Source organism: Chinchilla lanigera, unplaced genomic scaffold, assembly GCF_000276665.1.
Source record: "Chinchilla lanigera isolate Chin_1 unplaced genomic scaffold, ChiLan1.0 scaffold00007, whole genome shotgun sequence".
Classification (NCBI taxonomy): Eukaryota; Metazoa; Chordata; class Mammalia; order Rodentia; family Chinchillidae; genus Chinchilla; species Chinchilla lanigera.
Genome location: NW_004955408.1, coordinates 11,789,482 through 11,812,452, shown reverse-complemented (window position 1 = coordinate 11,812,452; position 22,971 = coordinate 11,789,482). Strand labels below are relative to the sequence as shown.

At 38.2% G+C, this 22,971-nt stretch overlaps 1 protein-coding gene across 2 annotated transcripts in view; it reads left to right on the top strand.

The window, feature by feature from the left end:
- Positions 1–22,308, top strand: part of Sox30 (SRY (sex determining region Y)-box 30) — a 40,282-nt gene extending 17,974 nt beyond the window's left edge. For both annotated transcript variants that reach the window (XM_013508812.1, XM_005376239.2), the window contains exon 5: positions 20,553–22,308. In XM_013508812.1, the coding sequence (XP_013364266.1) occupies positions 20,553–20,934 (382 nt within the window). In that variant the 3' untranslated portion in view covers positions 20,935–22,308. The remainder of the gene's footprint in view (positions 1–20,552) is intronic.
- The last annotated feature ends 663 nt before the right edge of the window (positions 22,309–22,971 follow it).

Here is a 22,971-nt window from a genome sequence, read left to right as displayed (position 1 = left end):
CTCCAAAACTGGTAATGAAATCTTGTACAGTGATCCCTCACCTATCGCTGGAGTTATGGTCCAGAGACCCCCCCCCCACAATGGTTGAAAACTGCAAAATAGTGGCATTATATTTATTTTATTATTTATATATATTTTATGGCTTTATAAACCCTTCCCACAGTCCTATAAACCTTTTCCATTCTCTTATTAACCTTTCCCACACCTTATAAACACTTCATATTCTCTTAAACACTTTTTACACTTTTAAACCTATATAATTTTAACATGTAAAATTCTATATGGGTACTTCATGTGACATGGACAAGGAGAGAGGCTGAATATAGCACAGTGCAGGAGAACAAACAGACCAATCTATGGTCACTGAGCCAATCAGCACCCAGGATACAGAACACAGTGCTGTGGTTGGTCGTCTTCTATTCCATCAGCCAATAGTGTGCCATGTACAATCTCACGTTGGCAGACTTGCTCAAGCAGTAATGGCATACTGCATTTCCATTGTGTGCAGTGTAGTGTTCATCTGCTAATGAAATATATACTGTGTTTTATTTCAATTTAATATTCTTTTAACATGTTTGAATTAACGTTTTTTATATTTTTATACTGTTTTAAATTTTTTAGGCAAAAATAATTAAAATCATAAATACTATATAAATATCTATAAACCTCAAAATCCCATGATATAACAAAAACTCCACGATACAGAATTATATTTTTTTAAAAAACCCACAGTGCAGTGAAGCCACAATAAGTGAACCACAATAGAGTGAGGGACAACTGTATAAAGAATGTATCGTCTCTAATTTAATCAACTTCTGGGTGGAAGTGTTTAAGCATTTTAATAATTGTAATGGGCATTTGAGATATAGGTAAAATATTTATGTCTATGGGTTTTTGTATTTATTTATTATATTTTATATTTGTTTATTATTTTATTGCTGAACAGACCATTTTTCCCTGTGGATCTAGAATAAAAATAAATACGTTAGGCAGTTCATACAGGGGATCATTTTGTAAAACAGATGGGCACTTGGAAGTGTTGATCTCTTTCTAAGGGGTAACATCTTCCTATCTTTAAGTCTTGGTTATCTTTGTACTGTTCTTTCCAAAAACTCTGATTTTCAGTGTACTCCATGAATTCCTTAGGCTAGCTGTCCTTTTTTTTTTTTTTTTTTTTTTGTCTTTTGAGACAGGGTCTCACTATACAGTTTAGGCTGGTCTTGAGCTCACTTTGTAGCCCAGGCTGGTCTCGAACTTGCAACAATCCTCCTGCCTCAGCCTCCTGAGTTTTGGGATTACAGGCATGCACCACCATGCCCAGCTAGCTCTGCTTTTTGTCTCACTCCCTTTTACCTTCTCATAGCACAGCTTAGCCTTTACATTCAAGAGATGTATCTGATATCTTCACTCTATTGATAATTAAGTTGAAATATTAAAAATCTATTGGAAATAGTACATATAAGGAAAATATACTTAGATATGAGTATATGTTGGGACAGTAAGTCCAAATAAATCCTAGATTTGTAGGAATAAATAGAATCTTGGTTGTAAAATTGTAGGAAAAAATTCCACAAGTTAAAAGCAATTCTCTATAAACTTTGTATGCGTCATAGATTTACTTAAGAATTTGAAATTATGGCCTCTCTCTGTTATTGTTTACATTGGGAGTGTTTCTCAGAGGCCTCCTGCATTCATAGGTGGGACTGTTAGAAGGCGATTGAATCGTGCAGGTGATATAGTTGATTTGCTATTAGGAAGTGGGGTCTTGTTAGATGAGGAGGCTATAAATCTCCCTGGCTTCTCTCTTCTGTCTCTTCCTACTGTCCAACAAGATGTGAGCAGCTCTTCCTTCACTGTACCTTCCTGCCATGCTGCTCTTGCATTGGAACCAACTGACTGCAGACAGTAACTGTGAGCCAAAATATATTTTTCCTCCCTTAAGTTGTGGGTGTTGGGTATTGTGTTGTGTTCCAGTGATGAAAAAGTGACTAAGACAGATTTTGGTACTAGAAAAATAGTGGTGTTGCTGTGAATATACCTGGCTATATTGTTAGAAACCTTTAGAAGGAGTTTATGGAGACATTTAGAAAGGTTTGCAAATTCTGGCCAGAGAGGCCCCAGAATTCTGTAAGCTAAGCTTGATGGGAGTTTCTAGTCACAGCTAAGAACACTAGAACCCTGATAAGAATGAAGATGGTAAAACCCAAGCTTAGGTTTCAGTTGGGAATAAGGACTCCATTGGCAGTTAGACTCAAGATCATGTGTATATGCTGGTAGAAAATTTGTCTTCATTTTGCTCATGTCCTGAAACTTTGTGGGAGACTAAGATTAAGGATTGTAGAATAACCTGGCAGAGGAACTTTCAGTGCAGCCCAGTGTTGAGGCTATAGTATGAGTAATGCTGGTGGTGACTTTTTAGCCATATCTGCTATGAGAAACAGGACCAAAAGCAGAGACAAATTAAAAATTTGAAAAATTTTCCTAGAGGCAAGAGGGGAAGCACATGCAAAATTTGGGCCTGTAAAATTGGGACCTGTATATTTTTGGCCCAGGAGAGCTTGGTTGCTGAAAAGATTAACATGAAAAAGTACTTTACATGAGGACAGTAGAAAAGATACCTTGAGGGCATCTTAGGGATCTATTGCAGACCAAAGAGTACAAAGCTATAAAGCTTCCATTTAAGAAAAGAACCCTAGGCCACCCTGTTTAAGAAGGGCTGCCTGTGTAATTGGTTCCATGGAATTCTGTTCATAATGCTTGCTCAATCATCTTGGTACTTGGAGGCTGTTGTAGCCATGGTCCAAGGTACCTGGCTACTGCATGTGCTGGTGGTGACCTTGGCATCATCCATGTTGTGTTAGTTTTATTTACTTGCAGAATGCAAGTGTTGTGGGGTCAGTGAGACTTCTATCTAGATTTCAGAAGAAAGCCTGGGAGGTCAGGCAGTGTGCCCCTGAGAGGGCAATTCATGAAGCTGAAAGAGTGAAGCAGAAGGTGCAGTGGAGACCTCAAGAAGGTAGAGAAGCCAAGAACATGGAACATCTGCTGAAGAAGCCACAGGCAATGAGCACAGCCACCCTGAGAGATGCCATGAGAGCTGCAACTGGCAGTGCCATAGGGGCAGGCTGCCCATACTCTTTTGAGTTCATATCTCAGTATAACTTGCTCAGGGTGCTGGATGTGGAGCTACAGGATTTAATATTTGCTCTGCTAGGTTTTGGTCTTGCCTTGTTGCATTCCTTTCTATCTGACTGTTTCTCCCTTTTGCAATGAGGTGTGTTTACCCCCTGACATTGTATGTCAGCAGTATTTAACTTCTTTTTCCTATTTACAGGAGCTCACATCTATGCATTTGCTTTGAGTCTCGGAAGAGACTTTTGGCTTGGACTTTTCAGCAATGTTAAAATCATTAAAACACTGGCAACTCTTAGAGATGGACTAAATGTATTTTGCATGAAAAATGCACTTGAGTCTTTTGGAGCAGGAGTTGATTGCTATGGCTTGAATCAAGAATGTCTCCCAAAGATCTTGTGCACTAATAACTGGGGCTTTTGGAAGGTGATTAAATCATGCTACTGATATAGTTGACTTTCTGTTGGGAGATGGTGTCTAGTTGGAAGAGGTAGGTCACTGGAGACATGTCATAGAATGGTATATCTCCCTTTTTGGCTTCTCCCCTCTTTCTGTGCTTCCTGGCCTATAGGATACAAGCAACCTTTACTGTGCTATGCCCCTCTACCATACTTCTGCCTTATAGCCAGCCAACCACAGACTGTAACTGTGATTCAAAATAACTCCTCCCTTTTGAGGTAGTGGGCAGTGGGTATTGTGTCCCAGTAATGAGAAAGTGGTTGACACTTGCTGTAATAAAACATGTCTACTTATATGCATAAACTTTTGCCTGAACTTTGATATGGAGGGAAATTTATGGTCCTCAAATGTAGTAGACCTAGTAAACATAGTTAACATAAAATATCTACAGCTGTAACTACCTAGAAATGTTGAATTTAAATATGAACAATTTAGTACCTATCTGAAGCCACCAAAAAGGAAAGTAAGTCCCTATGAGCCAAAGTGACTAACAATTTGAAAAACACTTATAGTGGTTCTGAAGGTGGCTTTAAGATTCAGAAATAGTCTTAGTGAGTGCAAACTTGAAAGTTATATAAGCAGAAGAGATGAAATTTTGAGTCTGCGCAAGATGGGGACTAAAACTACAACTTTCTCATAAGCCAGAACCCTGAAAGGGTATTGCAACCTTGATTAAAAAAAATAAGTTTTATCACTAACTCAGAACAAGCACAAAGAGAAACTTGTTTTTACTCATGGCTCCGTGTGACTTCCAGCAGAAATCAAAACCCTAAGGTCTGTTGCACACTGGTTTACAGTCCTTTTTTTAACTAAAAACAATGTTAGTACACAGTGATTACACTCATTGCTGGGATTTGGTACATATACATAATGCATCTTAATTCTTCTTACTTCCTCTTCTCACCCTCTCCCTTCCCAGTCTCTCTGTTGGTCCACTTCCTATAAATAACCCTATCCACTTGATGCAGACATTTCTAAGTTCAGAAATTAACATACAGACTGGTCCTGGGCTGGCAATTACTTGGGGTGCCTGCTTTGGAGAACCATTTCAACCATGTAGCCTACTTGAGACTTCCAAAAGAGAGAAGAGAACCTTAATCCCATTAACTAGAGAAGCCCAGATGGCCTAATTGGGCCCTGAAGGACCTACTTCTTAATACTGTTATAATAACATCTGAATTTTGGAGGGAACGTATTCAAATCATAGCAACTAAGAATTCTGTAATAATAAAACTATCCTTCAAAAATGCAGGTGAAATTAAGATATTTCCAAATAACAGTTGAGGAAGTTTGTCACTAATAGACATGCCCTACCTTAAATCCTTTTTAAAAATGGGTCTCACTATGTTGCCCAGGCTGGCACTATACTCATTACTTTCCTGCCTCAGCCTCCTTGGGGGAGAATGTAGGTGTACACCAACCACCATGCCCAGCTGTCACAATACATCCTAACAGGAGTACTTATAGTTGACATTACAGAATAGTAGATGGTAAATAAAAGTCATATAAGGAAGTAAAACTGATAAGGATTACTGCAGAGGTAAATATAAAAGCCAGTATTACTGTGTTTGGTTAGTAATTTATTTTTACCTAAATGCTTTAAAAGACAAATGCATAGAATGATTTTTATAAATTTATGTTACTATACACAAGATGTATAAAGATATAATTTATAACAACAATAATAATAATAGCATAAAGGGGGTAGAATTGTATATGAGCAGAGATTTTGTGTGCTACTGAAGGTGTTAGTATCATTTCAAATTAGATTGTTATACATTTAAGATGTCAATTGTCATCTCCATGATATCCATTGAGAACATAACTTAAAATACATGAAAAGGAAATGAAGGCATCAAAATGGTGCACTGGAAAAATCTATTAAACAGAAAATAAGGCAATAATGGAAGAAGTGGGAAACAAAGGGGACATAAGACATGTAGAAAGCAGACAACAAAATGGTAGTGCCTTTCACTATTGACAACACTATAAATAGCAATGCATAAAATTCTCCAATAAAAAGGCGGAAATTGGTAGCCTGGACAGAAAAGCATTCAAACTGTATCTTATCTACAGGAGACTTAATTACAAATATACAACTAAGTTGAAAGTGAAAGAACTGGAAAAGGTAGTCCATGGAACTACCAGTAACTGCTGTAACTGCTGTAGTTTGGATCTTGAATGCTCCTCAAAAGCCCATGTGTTGAAGGCTTAGAACCCAGCTCGTGGCACTGTTGGCATTACGGCAAAAATTTGGGCTGTATTCCACAAGAGACCAAAGAGAACAGACAAAGTTTTAATTGAGACCGGTCACCTCTCATCCTGACTTGCAAGTCAGGGAAGTGGGCGTGGACCTGCCTTTGTTCCCAGCTTATATACATTTTTGGTTTCCATGGTAACAGATTGGAATGTTGTAGCCCTGGCCACATGTTGTTTTCCTTGTGCCATCTAACTGGGTCAGGCTCTGGTCATGAGCCCAACCACTATGATACATACTTTCTGTACTCTGTTCTGTATGTCCCCCTTTAGATAACTGTACATTTCCTTTATGATTACAATGCTTATCTAAGGCCAGGGAAGGGATGAAACAACCCAGGCAGGGTCATAGGTGGTTATCTGGGCCCTGGTTATCTGGGCCCTTGGGCTAAGTCAGGACAGCAAAGTTAACTCTACAACCCTCCAGGATGTTTCTCAAGACATATTTTGAGGCTTGCATTAAGACTAGAATTATTCTATCTTAAAATGATATGCTAAGAGTCATTGTCCCCTACATTGGGAGGTGGTGGAACCTTCAAGGGGTGGAGCCTAGTGGAAGGGAAGTAGATCACTGGGGGCAGTGCGCTCTTTCAGGAATATTAGGGGCCTCACTGTTCTTGTCTTTTCTTCGCTGCCGTGACACGAACAAGCCTCTTTCATGTGCTCCTGCCATAATTTCTTGTGCCACTGTGTACCCAAAGCAACAGGGTCAAGCAGAGGTCTGACTGAACTCTCTGAAAATGTGAGCCAAAACAAGCCTTTCCTCTTTATAAATTGATTTAGGTTTTTGTTTCAGTATTGGAAAGCTAAAACAGCAAAAGAGAGATAGGTAGCTATAATAGTATCAGGAAAAATAGACTTTAAAAATTATTACAAGAGAACAAGGACACCACATATTAGCAAAGTGTCAATACATTAAGAAGATATAACAATTATTATCATATTGATATGCAACAACAGGGTGCCAAAATATATGGCACAAAAATTTACAGAATTGAAGGGAGAAACAAGAGTTATACAATAATAGGGAATACACCTAACAACAGTGCACACATTCCTTTCAACTGCATAAGGAACAGCCTAGATCATATTCTAAATCACAAAAGTCCCAGTAAATTTAAAAATACTGAAGTCATATATAGTATCTTCTCCATCTACAATGAAATGACAGAAGAAAAATTGAAATAACTGAAGAAAAATTGAAAATTTCACAGATATGTACAAATTAACACATTTTAAAATAACTAATGGATTAAAGAGGACATCACAAGGAAAATAAGAAAATAGTTTGAGGTGAAGGAAAAGGAAAACACAATTCACCAAAACTTAGCAGATTTTCTATTGAATGAAGTGCTCAGATTAGATTTAGAGCATGTAGTGGATTGATAACTGGTGGTCAACTTATAACCCCCAGATGAAATGAGTAAGGGTGGTGCGGGGTGTGGGAGGCCCACCTGAGGATTGTTGCCAACAGCAAGCGTAAGAGGCAGAACTGGAGAAGGAGAAGGAGGCTGTTGGGAGCTGAGAGGGGCTATTTGGAGCAGAGAAAGGCTATTGGGAGCTGGTAGAAGCTGTAAGGAGCTGTTGGTTCTGTTGGAGCTGCTTGTCATGCTGGCTTTCCTGATGAACTTGGCTGTTTTCATCCTTCAAGGGGCTTGGGGCCTCATTGGCACCGAGAATAGCTTCGGATCACTTTTGGGGAGCTCTGGTCCTCACTTGTGCACCACTTCCTGGCTCCCAAGGGGAACATGCACAGCTCAGTGTCCTGGAGAAGCTTGCTGCACTGGCTTTCCTGATGGGAACTCAGCCATCTTCACCATTGGAGGAGCTCAGGACCCCACTGTTGCTCAGGATGGCTGTGGTACTTTTCAGAGGAGCTCTGGTTCTTACTTTGTGCATTGCTTCCTGGCTGCAGTGCAGTTTCCTCAGCCTGCTAGCGTAGATCCTTCATCCTGCTGGCACAGACTTTCTAGGTTCCACCACTGACCTTTGGGTCTTCCCAGTGCAGACCCATGCAACAGGCCTGCATGAGATATTATGGGCTGTAGGCCTCCAGGTGGCCTCATGGGAGGCATTGTTATGAGCTCTAGGTCTTCAGCTGGACTCATGTAGGACATTTCTGTGGTATCCAGGCCTTCAGCTGGAATCTTGGTCTATACTGTGTGGACAGATTTCCTGCACTCTTTTGTGTAGCATTCTTTGAGTGACTATTATAAATAATCTTATAAAATATATGTCTTGTATTATATTGTTCCCCTTGCAAAAATAACCCCCAAAACCGACACATAGCATTTAAAAAGAATGCTCAGTTTGACAATTTAACTTTACCCCTTACAACTACAAAAATAAGAACAAAGAAAACCCAGAAGGTAGCTAGACAGATTAAGAAAAAATCAGAGAAGACAAATTATTGAAAGTGGATGTATTACTGCCTATCTTACATAAATACAAATGATTATTAGAGAATACAACACTCACTTGTACACTGACAAATTAGAAAACTTCAGTGAAGTGGAAAAATTTCTAGAAGTATACAAACTGCCAAATCTCACTCAAAAAGAAATAGGAAACTCTGAACAGACCTATAATACTTTGACTCAATAGTCTAAAATTTGGGGCCAAATGACAATATTGTTGAAATCTACCAAACACTGAAAGAACATTAGCCCTTCTCAAATCCTCCAAAATACAGAAAAGGGAACACTTCCAAGACCAGTTATACCCTTTACCATCACCAGTCAGAGACATCCCAAGAAAATAAAATTATTAAAGTTTATTTAGTACTAGTATAGATACACAATATATTCAACAAAATACTAGCAAACTGAATCCAGTAGCATATTAAAAGAAGTGTAAGCCAAGACCAAGTGGAATTCATCCTAGAAATGTGTGGTTCAACATCCGAAAATTCATTAGTAATGCAGCTACATAATCATCTCAATATAGGCAGAAAAAGCATTTGACAAATCTAACACCTTTTTTGGTGAAAAATTACAGATTTTAAAACTTACTTGTCAAACTAGAAATAGGAGAGAAGTTCCTCAATATGATAGAAGAATTTGTTAAAAACCTACAGTGAACTTCATACTCAATAATGAAGGATAGAGCTTCCCCCTACAATCAGGAATAAGAGAATGCCAATTTTCAAGACTATTCTGGAAATACAAGCCAGATAAATTAGGCAAGAAAGAAAAATAATAAAAGGATTGCAGAATGAAAGGAAAGAAGTTAAACTATCTTTATTTTCACTTGGCATAATCTTATATGTAGAATATCCTAAAAGATTGCACATAGAGCCAATAAACAAATTTAGTAATTTCGAGGTATAGTATCAATACACAAAAATCAGTTAAATTTTTATACACTAGCAATGAGTAATCCAAAGTGGCAATTAAGAAAACAATTCCATTTGCAGTAAAACCAAAAAGAATCAAACAGGAAGAAAGTTAATCAAGGAAATGTAAGAATTGTAAATTGAAAACTGCAAAACATTGCTGAAAAAAATTTAAGGTCTATATAAATGGAAAGACACTTGTGTTTGTGGACTGCAGGCATAATATTGCTTAGATTGCAATACTACCCAAAAGCAATTTGGGAAGAGTCATTGCAATCCTTTCAACATCCCAATGGCCTTTTTTTCCCCCTCAGAAATAGAAAAGCTGATCTTAAAATTTATATGGAATCACAATTTACCTTAAATAGCTAAGACAGTCTTGAAAAGGAGAACCCAGTTTTGAAGGACTCACAAGTCCTGATTTCAAAACTTATTATAATATCAACAGTATCAAAACAGCATGGGATCAAGAAAATGAAAAAACCAGCCACAGGTCAAGAGAAAATATCTGCAAAAGACATATAATAAAGTACTAATCCAAAATATACAAAGAACACTTAAAACAACATGAAGAAAACAAACAGCCTCATTTAAAAATGAGCAAAAGGTATGAACAGGTACTTCTTCCAAAGATATTCACATGAAAAGTGAATGATGCTCACCATCTTATGTAATTAGAGAACTGCAAATTAAAGCAGTGAGATATCAGCTCACATTAATATGGCTGAAACTGAAAACACTGGCAACACCATATGCTAGGAAGAATGTGGTGCAGCAGGACTTATCATTCATTGCTGATGGGAATGTATAATGGTACATCCACTTTGGAAAACAAGTTGACAGTTTCTTATAAGCCTAGAGATGATCTGGTAATCATATTGCTTGATACTAAACCAAATGAATTGCATGTTATGCCTACAAATAAAGTAGTGTAGGGATGTTTATAGGGATTGCATTTGCATAGTTTCCCAAACTTGGAAGCAATCAAGTTGTCCTTCAGTAGGTAACGGGTAAACAGTGGTACATCAAACAATGTACCCACTCTAATGTAGTATGACCTTACCTTACTTTGATTACATCTGCATAGATCCTATTTCCAAACAAGGTCACATTCTGAGGTTATGGGTAGGTATGAATTGAGAAGGGGGCACTATTTAAGCTGCTACATGAGCAGAACTACTGTACATGGAATCTCTAGGAGGCAAAGTTTGCTTCCCTTTGCCAGCTTATTAGATACCACTTACATACCTTGGGCTCATAGTCCTGACCTCAGGTCGTTTTGACCACTGTTCCTATTGTTCATCTCTTCTGATTCTGTACCTCTATTTTCCTCATAAAGATCCTGTTCAGCCAGGCATAGTAGCATACACTTACAACCCTAGCACTCGGGAGGCTGAGGCAGGAGGATCACTACAAGCTTAAGACCTCCTTGTTTACATAGTGAGTTTAAGGCCACCCTGAACTAGGTAGTGATACCCTGCCTCAAACAACAACAAAAATAACAACAAAAGACACTTGTGATTACATTGGGTCCACCTGACATAACTTGGTATAGTTCTGCATCTCCAGAAGCTTAATTTATTCACATCTTCAAGGTCCTTTTGCTCCTGTGATAAGGTACTATGCTGCTACATATCCAGAGCAGCAGGGCCAAGCAATCTGAGGATGAGCTGAAGAGGTTGGTTCACAGGGTCTGTGTGCCAGCTTATTAGATACCACTTACATACCTTGGGCTCATAGTCCTGACCTCAGGTCGTTTTGACCACTGTGTGCCAGTTGACCACTGTTCCTATTGTTCATCTCTTCTGATTCTGTACCTCTATTTTCCTCATAAAGATTCTGTTCAGCCAGGCATAGTAGCATACACTTACAACCCTAGCACTTGGGAGGCTGAGGCAGGAGGATCACTACAAGCTTAAGACCTCCTTGTTTACATAGTGAGTTTAAGGCCACCCTGAACTAGGTAGTGATACCCTGCCTCAAACAACAACAAAAATAACAACAAAAGACACTTGTGATTACATTGGGTCTGGCAAGTTATTATATTATTCGTGTCTTTTAGTTCATAGAGAAGGAAGGTTTGTGCTGATATCAATTGGAGAATATTTTATGCCCATGTTTTGTGCTCTGAGTAACTACTTTAAAGATAACAATATGCAAGTGACTATTGTTATTCTCTTATTATGGTTTGGGGGTATTTTGCAAGGGGAAACAATACATAATACAGGACACATAGTTTATAAGATTGTTTATAATAGTCACCCAAAGAATGCTATCCAAAAGAGTGCAGGAAATCTACCACATACCAAGACTAAGGAAACTAGCTGAGGGCCTGGATCCCACAGAAATGTCCTGCATGAGTACAGCTGAAGACCTAGAGCTCATAACAATGCCTCCCATGAGTCCAACTGGAGGCCTAGAGCCCATAACAATATCTCATGCAGGCCTGTTTCATGGATCTGCGCTAGGAAGGCCCAAAGGTCAGTGGTGGAATCTAGAAGTCTGTGCCAGCAGGATGAAGGATCTGAGCTAGCAGGATGAGGAATCTACACTGGAGCTAGGAAGCGATGCACAAAGTAAGAACCAGAGCTCCCCTGAAAAGTACCAAGCCGTCCTGAGCAACAGTGAGATCCCGAGCTTCTCCAATGGTGAAGACAACTAGTTCCCATCAGGAAAGCCAATGTAGCAAGCTTCTTCAGGAGACTGGGCTGCGCCCTGTCTTCCCCTCCGGAGTCAGGAAGTGATGCACAAGTGAGGACCAGAGCTCCCCCAAAGCTGAAGCTATTCTCAGTGCCAACAAGGCCCCGAGCTTCTTAAAGGATGCGAACAGCCAAGTTCATCAGGAAAGCCAGCATGACAAGCAGCTCCAACAGAACCAACAGCTCCTTACAGCTTCTACCAGCTCCAACGGGCGGCCTTTCAGCTCCCAACAGCCTCTGTCAGCCCCCAACAGCCTCCCATTCTTCCCCAGTTCGGTCTCTTACGCTGCTGGCAACAATCCTCAGGTGCGCCTCCCACACCCAGCACCACGCTCACTCATTTCATCTGGGGGTTATAAGTTGACCACCAGTTGTCAATCCACTGCACCTATTATCTTGTTATGAATTTTTTTTTTACCATAAAAAAAGAATATATGGCAAAATCGACCCTTGGCAAAATTGAAAAATTGTCGAAATTCTCTTTTGTCTCTTTTTCATGTTCCTGTGAGTTATGGTTCATTCATTATACTTGACCAATGGCCACAATTTAAATAAGTCTTTTGAAATTAAAAAACAGAACGTAGGAACAGAGTGGAAGAAACTCCTCTCCTTCACCAGAGAGGAGAAACTTGCTTTTAATTTGTGATGCGTAACATTTTGTTTTAGTTACCATTTTGTTATAGAAAATTTCATATGCAAAACAGAGGGAATAGTACAGCATAATGAATCTCCATGTACCCATCCCTCATCTTCAGCAATGAACATTTTTACTATTCTTGTTTTTTCTATTTCTCCCTACTGTTTGGGGGGGTATTGTTTACCATGTTTCACTGTCACTTATTTTACCTGTAGAATGAGAGATCTTAAGACTTGGTTAGATTCAGGGTCTTTCCACAATGACACATCATAGCTGATCCACAGTTCATAGTGCAGCACAACAAGAGGTACAGAAAATTGTTGTTTTTTTTTTTTATATTAGTGATGTTAAGAGTGCCCTACGAATTCAGGTGTTATCAGTCCAAGTTTCCTGTCAGCTTTTCACATAAGCTAGTGCATCTTAATTCTTGGTTGTGCACCAACAGCAGAGGAGCCTCAAAAAACGCTCACGTACAGAACCTGTCTTAGACTCAATGAGTCAGGATCTGGGGTAGGGCCTGAGCAGTTCTCTTTTATATGGACTGGAGCATAATATTTACACACCTGTATGAGATACATTATTGTACTTCAGTGCATGAATATAAAGTGTAATCATCAAGTAAGAGGTATTTTGATCTTTTCAAGCATTACTTATTTTTATGTGTTGGGAATTTCTACTGTTATCATAGTTTTGAAATGTACTGTAAGTTGTTTTAACCAATAGTTATCCTAGTGTGCTATAGAAACAAACAGAACTCATTCCCCCTGTGCTTTGGTGCCTGTTATTGAACCTCATTTCACTCTCCTTCTCCTCTACTTGTCTTTAGTGCCCACTATTTCATTCCAAGGTTGACTTTTTAGTTTCTACAAGTGAGTGAGAATATTTGGCATTTGTCTTTCTGTATATGTCTTATTTTGCTTAACATAGTAACTTCTAGTTTCGGTTATGTTGCTTCAAGTGAAAGGATTTCATTCTTTTTTGTGGCAGAATAGTATTCCATTCTGTATGAGTACCTTATTTTCTATATCTGCTCATCTACTGTTGGCCTCTGGGTTGATTACATATTTTATTTACTGTGGTTAACATATTTTATCTACTGCAATAAACATGAGAGGGCGATTATCTTTTGGTTAATAATATGATTTCCTTTGGATAGATACCTACTAGTGGAGTAGCTGGATCTGGATCGTGTATTTTTGTTTTTTTGTGGAACCTCCATACTGTTTTCCATAGTGACTACACCAATTTACTTTCCCACCAACAGTATATAAGAATTCTTCTTTTTCTGCCTACTCACTAGCATTTGTTAATTTTTTTTTTTTTTTTTTTTGTCTTTTTAATGATAGTCGTTTTGGCTGGGGTAAGATATCTCATTGAGGTTTTCATTTGCATTTTCCTGATGATGAGTGAAGTCGAGCATTTTATATATCTGTTTGCCATTAGTATGGCTTCTTTTGAGAAAGTCTACTTAGTACTTTAGTCTATTTTTAATTGGGTTATTTGGGGTGTGTGTGTGTGTGTGTCTGTGTGTCTGTGTATTTGCTTGCAGCTCTTTGAGCTCCTTATATATTCTAGATATTAATTTTGGTCAGATAAGTAGTTTGTAAATATTTTCTCCTGTTCTGTATTTCTTTTTGTTTTTTTCTTTCCCCCACTGGTACCAGTAATCACTTGCCAGGCAGGTGCTGTGCCACTGAGCTACATCCCCAGCCCTTTGTTCTGTGTTTCTTAACTTTGTTGATTATTTCCTTTGCTATGCAGAAGCTTTTGCGTTTGGTACAATCCCATTCGTCTATTTGTATTTTTGTTACCTATATCTTTGGTATCCTAGAGAACTAAATGTAAAATCTGAAACTGTGATAATATGTTTTCGTATAATAATTTTGAACTTTAGGCTTCCCATTTAACTTATTGATCCATTTTGAGTTGATTCTTGTATGTAGTAAGAAGGAATGTACTTTCAGACTTATGCATATGTGTATTCAATTTTGCAAGCACCATTTATTGAAAAGACTTTCTCTTTCACTGTATGTTCTTGATAACTTTGTTTTTGTAGTTGATTTGGTATCCTGCAACTTTGCTGAATTTATTAGTTGTAACAACTTTTTGGTATAGATTTTAGATTTTTCTATGTGTAAAAAAATCATGTCATTGCAAACATGGACAATTTAATTTTTTCCTTTCCAATTTCAATGCACCTTATTTCTTTCTCTTGTGTAATTGCTCTTGTTAAAACTTACACCACTATTAAATAAAAGTGGTGAATGTGAACATCCTTGTTTTGTCCTAATCTTAAGAGGAAACACTTTCAGCTTTTCCCTGTTCAGTATATTAGTTGTAGATTTTTCATAATGGCCTTTATTATATTAACATATGCTCCTTCTATATCTAATTTCTTGAGAGTTTTTTTATCATGAAGAGATATTAAATCTTGTTGAATGTTTTTTGTGTATCTATCGAGATGATCATATGGTTTTTGTCCTTCATTCTGTGGATCTGTCATATCATGTTTATTGATTTGTGCATGTTGAACCATCTTTGCATGCCTGGAATGAATCCCATTTGATCAGGATAATTATTTTGAATTCTTCTTCAGGCACTTCATAGGTGTCATTCAGATTTAGGGTCTAGTTTTAGGGAATTACTAATTTACATTGTGGTGTGGTGTTTCCTCTCATGTTTCTTGTGTTCCTACATTGATGCCTATGCATTTGGTGTAACAGGATGGGATATTGGATGTCAGGTTAGTAGGTTCTTTAGCTTTGCTTATAGGTGAGCTGAAAGTGCAGTTTCTGTGCAATTTCACCAACCTTTATTGCTGTTAGCAGTGTCTGTGAGTGCCTCTAGTCTGCAGCAGTTCATGAAGGTAGTACAACTTTGCAACACATATGGGCTTCCAAAGGCACATGAGCTCAGGCTTCACAGAGTTCAGCACTGATTGTAGTAACTACCACAATCTTGGCAATGTGGGATGTGGGAAAGAACACCTCCAGGTGTCTCAGGACCGGTATAGGTGACACCAAGGGTTGTGGTGTCAACAATCATAGACCCCAAGCCACAGGATGTGAAGGAAACCTTTTTTAGGAATTGCTTCAGTCTATGGCACCAATAGCTACAGTTGTGGAGCCACAGAATAAGATGTGGGACGGTCCACAGTTCTTGTGGGATGTGCATAGGAAGTACTGGATTCTATGGTACCAGTAACTACAGACTCGAGGTTGTGGCATGTGAATGGGTCCTCCCCTAGGTCCTATAGGGTGATTGTGAGTGATGCTGGTGCTTTTCGCAATTGTAACCACTTTCCTGGAGCCATAGGTCTGAACCTAGATGAGACTTCCTCCAAGAACCCAGGGGCAAGTACAAGTATTATCAGGGCTTTTGATACTACTAGCATCTGTGGTCCAATCTCTGTAGGCTGTGGAAGAGACCTTCCGTAGATGCCTTGGAGTCATGTACGGGTAACATTTGGCATTGTGGTGCTGATATCCATGCTGCCAGAGTTGTGGCACACAGAAGAAACCTTCCCTAGGTTCCACAGGCTCACCGTGTGGTGCTGGGTTTTGTGGCTTTGGTAGCTGTCCCTGGAGCTGTGGGATGTGGATGGGAATGTTCCTGTATCATATGAGGGAAGCTCTGGTGGGGCTGAGGCCTGTGGCATTGGAAGACAGGGTCCTGGAGCTCCAGGTCAAGGATGAAACCTTCCCCTGGTCTCCAGGGACAAACTTGGGTAATTCCAGAGCCTTTTGCACCAGCAGCTGCAGTCGCAAGGCTGTGGGCTGGGGAGGAAACCTTTTCTAGTTTTTGTAGGGTAACTTGGGGTTGAATTTGAGACCGTGACTGTGGCGGCTACTGGTCTTGAAGCTGCAGAATGCTGAGGGATCTGTCTTCTCTCCTGTGAGGTGTGTACTAGCCAAAGGCTTCTTGTGTGGTCGGGCGCTGGCTGCTGGCCTCTAGTGCAGGATGATGTCTAGCAGTAGCTACGGTAGCAGATTGGACTCTTGAGCTTGAGGAAGCTTGATGTGAGTTCCTTCTTTGGAGCAGAACACTCAGACCAACCAGCCCCCTAAATGGGTTTAGAGCTTGTGAGGACTGGACTTATCCTTCAGCTAGACTTCCAGTGTGCTGCTTTTCCCAGCAGGGTAGAATTATCCTCCCTTCCTACTGAGAGCTTCAGGGCTGAAGCTGAAATGTACTTTGCTCTTTTCTCTGGGCTCTTCTCTGACTGTACACTGTCTAGACATCACTTCTTGCCTGTTTCCAGCGTTCTCCCTCAATCACTCTTCTCGGAATACAGTTTTTCGTTTTTGCCCTGGTTCTGCTCTGTGGCAGAGTCACATTCAGAGCCCCTCTATTCAGCCATCTTTAACAGTATTCTTTAAAAATTCCCTGAAGTGATTCTAATGGATAGCTAAGATTGAGAAATGCCAGCTAACCATAATAGCAGCTGTGGTGAATGTTGCAGAAAACATACAATTGCAAAATGGTGAATTTTCTGCTTCAGTATTTCTTCATTCATTATCTGGAATTCCTTTATGAAGAAAACCTTTTTCTCATTCACTGTATGTTGTTACTGTAAAATACAAGAAGGGCAGGATCACCACATGATTCTTTTCCTCCATATCAGTGAGTCTTGTTTAATGTTTAGAAAAGTATTTTTTAAACAAGTGGATTTTTACCTAGGTGATATGTTTCAGTACATTTCAGTCTTTAGTCAACTTTCCTCTCCTCTCCTCCCCTCCCCTGCCCTCCCCTCCTCTCTTCTCCTCCCCTCCCCTCCTCTCCCCTCCGTTCTCTTGTCCTTTTCCCTCTTGATGCTCAGGTATCCAGTGGTAGCAGTTTGGCATCTGGATACTCAGTCTTTGATGCATTTTTGCTCCCTGGCACATTATGTATGTCTCAGGCTGCTCGTGTGTGTTATCTACCCCAGATCTGGAATACGCCATTTCACTCAGAAACCCCAGTTCATTTTGGCAAAAGTGATATTTAAAAATTATAGTTCCAGCATGAGAGCTGTTTGTTGCCACTAAATAAAGTATTAAAGCGTTGTCTGTGGAAATTATTAAGAAAAATTTTTATTAATTAAAAATTTATGAGCTTGTATTGATATTTCCAAAATAAAGCTAATTTTTAAAAGTTTTAAAGTTATTTTTATAGGAAAGTATCTTTTCCCCTAAGCTAAAATTGTCTATTCCAACTGATTATAACATAATTAATTGTTTTATCCTATTAAACATAATTTCCCATGATGTATCTCTATAGATATATGTATCTATCTATCAAGAGTGTAATATTAAAACAACAAAAGTAATGGTTTCAAAACACCAATGCCCCTAATAATACAACTATTCATTGCAGTTCTGGATTTATTTGTGGTTATTTTTCTCTTTAGAATATATGTTACCAAGAAGGTACAATAAAAATAGTGGGTGTGAATTATCTTGATATGCTATATGTAATACAACAACCATTGTTAATTTCCCACCACCTTGTTTTGAAATTCTGTGTCGTTTTTACTGTTTTTATGTTTTGTTTATGTCTTTGCATTTGTTACTTTGTTTTTGTTCTTTTCACTTTAAAATAAAAAAAAGAAATGCTGTTTCTCTGTATAGTTAAGTCAACTAAATTTGATATAAACTTGGGTTCACTTGTTTTTGCTTGCTTTCATTTTTAGGGATTGGTCTGTTTTAAAAATTAAATTTACTTTAAAATTATATGACATACTTGTGTGTATTCAGAGTCAAAGCCATAATTCAAGCTATATTAAAAAATCCTGATTCTATATCTCTCTCTTCCCTCCTTTTCCGCCTTCCCCAACAGTTAACCATTTGTATTGATTTTGTTCTATTTTCCTCTCTTTGTTTTTGAAAATAAAAATGTGCGTGTGTGTATTTATGAACACATTATTAAGTATAAGGTCCTGTGAGACCTACCAAACATATACTAAAATAGGTTTTCCAGTTTCCAAAGTACTTACATAACATCCTCCTATTTTTCATGTCAGACTTTTGAAATTGGCAGAAAAGCCTACGTTATCCCTGTTTCATGTAAGGACCCAGGAGTCCAATAAATGAAGATTTGCTGAAGGTTACTAGTTTGGTATGTGGCCCAGTTAGAACTAGTGCCCAGGTAAACGTGGCATGGTAGTAGAACACGTTTTGGAGTCAGATTGCCCAGTCTCTTTTACCACTTACTAATCACTTAACTTTAAGCAAGTTGCCTAACCTCTTTAAGGCTCATCTGGGAAGTGGAGATATTTATGGTATCTGTCTCCTAGGGGTGTATGGTATCTGTCTCATAGGTTGAGGAATAATCGATATATGAAATCCTTAGCCAATGCATAGGAACCATAGTAAATGCTTATTACATATGGCGAATATTGTATCCTAACTGATGCTTTCCTCACTGCACTGTGATGCTTTTGTAGGTACTCGTGTTAATGTGTGTGACATTCTAGAGTTAGCTTTGTCTTAGTTGATATTTTTGTTTTCTGAACATGATGCATCCATACTTGTCTTTACCACACCAGTGTAGTCTTTGTGTTACTGCCATTACAAACTTTAGCACATGTGTAGTATATATCAAGATTTTAGTCTTAATTCTCCACCAAGTCTTCCACAGTATCTTGCCTACATTGCATCTTAAGGATTTACTGGTTTAATTATTTATACCTGAAGTGAAGGCAATAGGCGAGAGGTAGATTTGGATGAAGACACCTGAAAGTGGGAAGCCACATGAGCAAAATCAATGTAGGCAGAAGGACAGTATATTTAGGGCACACATATTAAATGTAAAATGGCTGGGAATGGTGGCACATGCTTGTAATCCTAGCAATCTGGAAGGCTGAGGCAGGAGGATCACAAATATAAGCCCAGCCCGGGTACTTGAGAAATTTACACTCTATCACAAAATAAAAAAATAATAGAAGGCCTGGGGCACATAGCTCAGTGTGAAGGGCTTGGGTTTAATCCCCAGTATCCCTGCTAAAAGTCCCTGCATTAGGGTGTGATAAATAAGAAGGGAAACCTGAAATATTTTAGGAGTTTGGTCTCATAGTTGTGATTTTAACATAAGCATAGTACCTAGTACTTGAAGATTTGGGAGTGTGACATAGTTTTAAAGAGTGAGATCATAGTTATCTAGTTTGTCTGACATAATTATGTTTTAAAAATAAGGAAACAAAGTTGACTTTTAAAAAATGTGGGAGGGTGAATGAAATACCTAACATATCATGGGTTTTGCCAATGAATATGGCCATTATATGTATGTTCTCTGTCACTAGATGGAGTCCATGAGCCCAGGGAACTCTTGATTGAACTTTTCCATACCCCTTCCTATAATGCTATTTTGTGCCTTTAAAAGACAGAATAATATTTTTTTAAAAATTGGCAAATGGTTTTGAATGGCAGAATTATTGGATTTGCATTTTTAAAAATCAGTGTATAAAATTTCAAAATAGTCTTTTCTTTACATTCTTGCTCTCTACATTTTTTTTTTGCAGAAGACCTTTAACACCACAGTTTAACACTATTGTAGCTCCAAATCCCTATGGTTTAAAAGAATATATTTAATTAGCAAATTTATTTTATTAGTGAATGTCAGTTTAAAAATTAAGTTGTTAGCTTTTGCTGCAGGGCTGCTGTCATGAGCTTCCATATTGTTATTGTGTTATTTCTTAGCATAGTACAATATAGATCTGCATTTCTAAAACTGGTATGGTATGAGTTATTACAAGAGAAAGGTCAGGATGAGCAACTTTTCTTTTCAAGTCTGGTAAATGGTAAGACACCATGTGCTAGCAATAGATAATAAATGCTGATGATTATTCCAGTCACAAGCTTCCTTTGCTGTTTATTTGGGGTTGGACTGGGCAATGGGAAGAGGGCAGGTGAGTATGTGAAGGCATTAAAGAGAAAGCATTTGGGGACTTTCCAGGACCCAAGAGAATGCAGTAATTTCCTCCATTGGTTTGTGTGCAAGGCATTATGAGGGCAATTTCTGATCTAATTCTTTTTTTTTTTTTGTCATTTTGCTGCAGCACGTGCCCTTATAGTCGGCCTCCCTTCGGCTATGGAAATTTTCCAAGTTCAATGCCAGAATGCCTGGGTTACTATGAAGACAGGTATCAAAAACATGAATCTATGTTCTCAGCTTTAAATAGAGACTATCCTTTTAGAGACTACCCGGATGAGCACGCACACAGTGAAGATTCTCAGAACTGTGGGAGCATAGATGGGACCTCTTACTACAGCACCCACAGCCACGGCGGGGAGGAGTACCTGAACCCCATCCCTCAGCTGGACATCGGATCCTTGGAAAACGTCTTCACAGCCCCAGCGTCAACTCCCTCCAGCATCCAGCAAGTCAACGTCACTGACAGTGATGAGGAGGAAGAAGAAAAAGTGCTCAGGAATTTATAATTTTAAAACACACATATGCACAGAAAATAAACATATCTTAAAGTATATTCTGGGTCAGTTGGTGTCAGAAAAAAAAAAAAAGCCTAGAATGCTTTGCTGAGAATTTTCAGCCATGATTTGAGGAGTCAAAACCAAATGTAATTCATGTCTTTGTAAGGTTTTGAGTAGTGGAACTGGAGTCCTGACCTGGTATTTCATCTTAGGAATATTTAAAACATGAAGTACTTTATTTTTCATGGCTGAAATTTACACCAGTCCATATCATCATTCTCTTATCTTGCAGCATGGGAAATGCAGAAGCCTCACAGTTGTGTGTGAGGAGGGAGGGAGAATAACACACCTGGCATGGCAAGTGTGATTTGCATTTATCTCAGGATACATTCATTTACTTACTTTTCTTAAATACTTTTTGTTTAGTGTTTATATAATACTTATGGATATTGTCAGTGTTTTTGTAACATTTTGAAAATATTTTGATAACTTTTAGAAGTAAACTGGGACTCAGTTACTAAATTTAATTCACACTAATAATCAATTCTAAGTTGCAGATGTGTTTTAAATGGCACCTGGGTAATTCTTTCAGCTCTATTTAGTCATTACTCTTCCGAGACAATTTTATCATCATATTTGAATATCTTTTGCCATTTGGTATGCATTGTTATATTTTTGTTATAGTTAAATAAAGAGATAAAATTGTTCTTGCTGAATGTTTTCTGTTTGGAGGATAGACAAAAGCACAGGATTTTTCATTTAAAATGATTATTCATACTGCACAGAAACATTTCTTTTTACCTAGTACCTCCAGAATTACAGAGAACCCTCTGTTACCTTGCATAAGACTTGAAATTTTATCAACAAAGAAGTGTGTATGTTCTGATGCTATTTGGATGCTGTATTTCATGTGGACACATGGGATTTAAGCACTCACAAAAGGGAGGGGCCTTTCAAGAGTTGGCTCAGGCTGCTGTCTTGGAAACCATGGAGTTTACTTAAAAGCATATGGAATTTCTTTAATTCGCAGTATACAAAAAACTCTACTTATGGTATAACCTCTCAGCAAGCACGCACTTACAGAAGACCTTCTTAGAATAGGGTCAGGACCATCAGAGTTGGGATCATGATGAAAGACAGATATAGGAAGGCACAAAGTGAGTTGATGATGGGATATTGCTGCAAATCTGTACGCTTTTCCCTCAGTTAACTGTAAATTTATGCAAAGTAAGGTGTTGTTACTTAAAACTGCTCGGAAATTGTGTATGGAAACCTGTTCTAAGCTTCAAACTTATTCCTTCACTAAGCTTGCATTTGCTTCTTAAACAAAGATTGTTAATGTAATACATTTCATCAACCCTATATTGTATGTACCATTTTTACTCCTAATAAAATTTTTATTTTCATATTTTATATTCTTTATTACTCAGCACAATGCCATTTTTGTGTGGTTAAAGAGAAAAACTTGAGCTTTTTTGATGGATAGCAAACGTGTCGCTTCACATTCAAACTACATCAACATTTGTCTGTCTACACAGTTAATGTCTCTACCACTCTTGATGAATCTATGATGCGTGCTGCAGCAGGCTCTTTGTATCACTGACAGCTTTAAAATGTTTGTCATCATTGGTCTATCGCATGAAGGAGAAATACATAAAACAATTTGATCTATTTTATACCACCTCATTTAAATAATAGTACCTTTTGTGACTCAGTAGTTTTATCAAAGGCCTCGTTCTTACAAATTGATAGGGAGCAAATCACTTTGTAAAGTACTGATATGACATAGAGTACAGCTCAGTATTTCCTAACTACCCATTTTCAGGGTAGCCTGGCACCTTTGACTTCCTTTCTACTGTTTTGTCTTAATGGGGACTGGACAACTCTTTTACTCTTCTACCTCCTATTCAGTGCAGAGGTTAAATGTCAGTTTTGATTACTTATAGGTCCACAGTTTAAATTAGTTAGGAAATATACTTACTTTTTATTTAGAATATTAATAAACAGATCCTGGCTTCAGATTAATTTGCTTAACTACAAATGCTC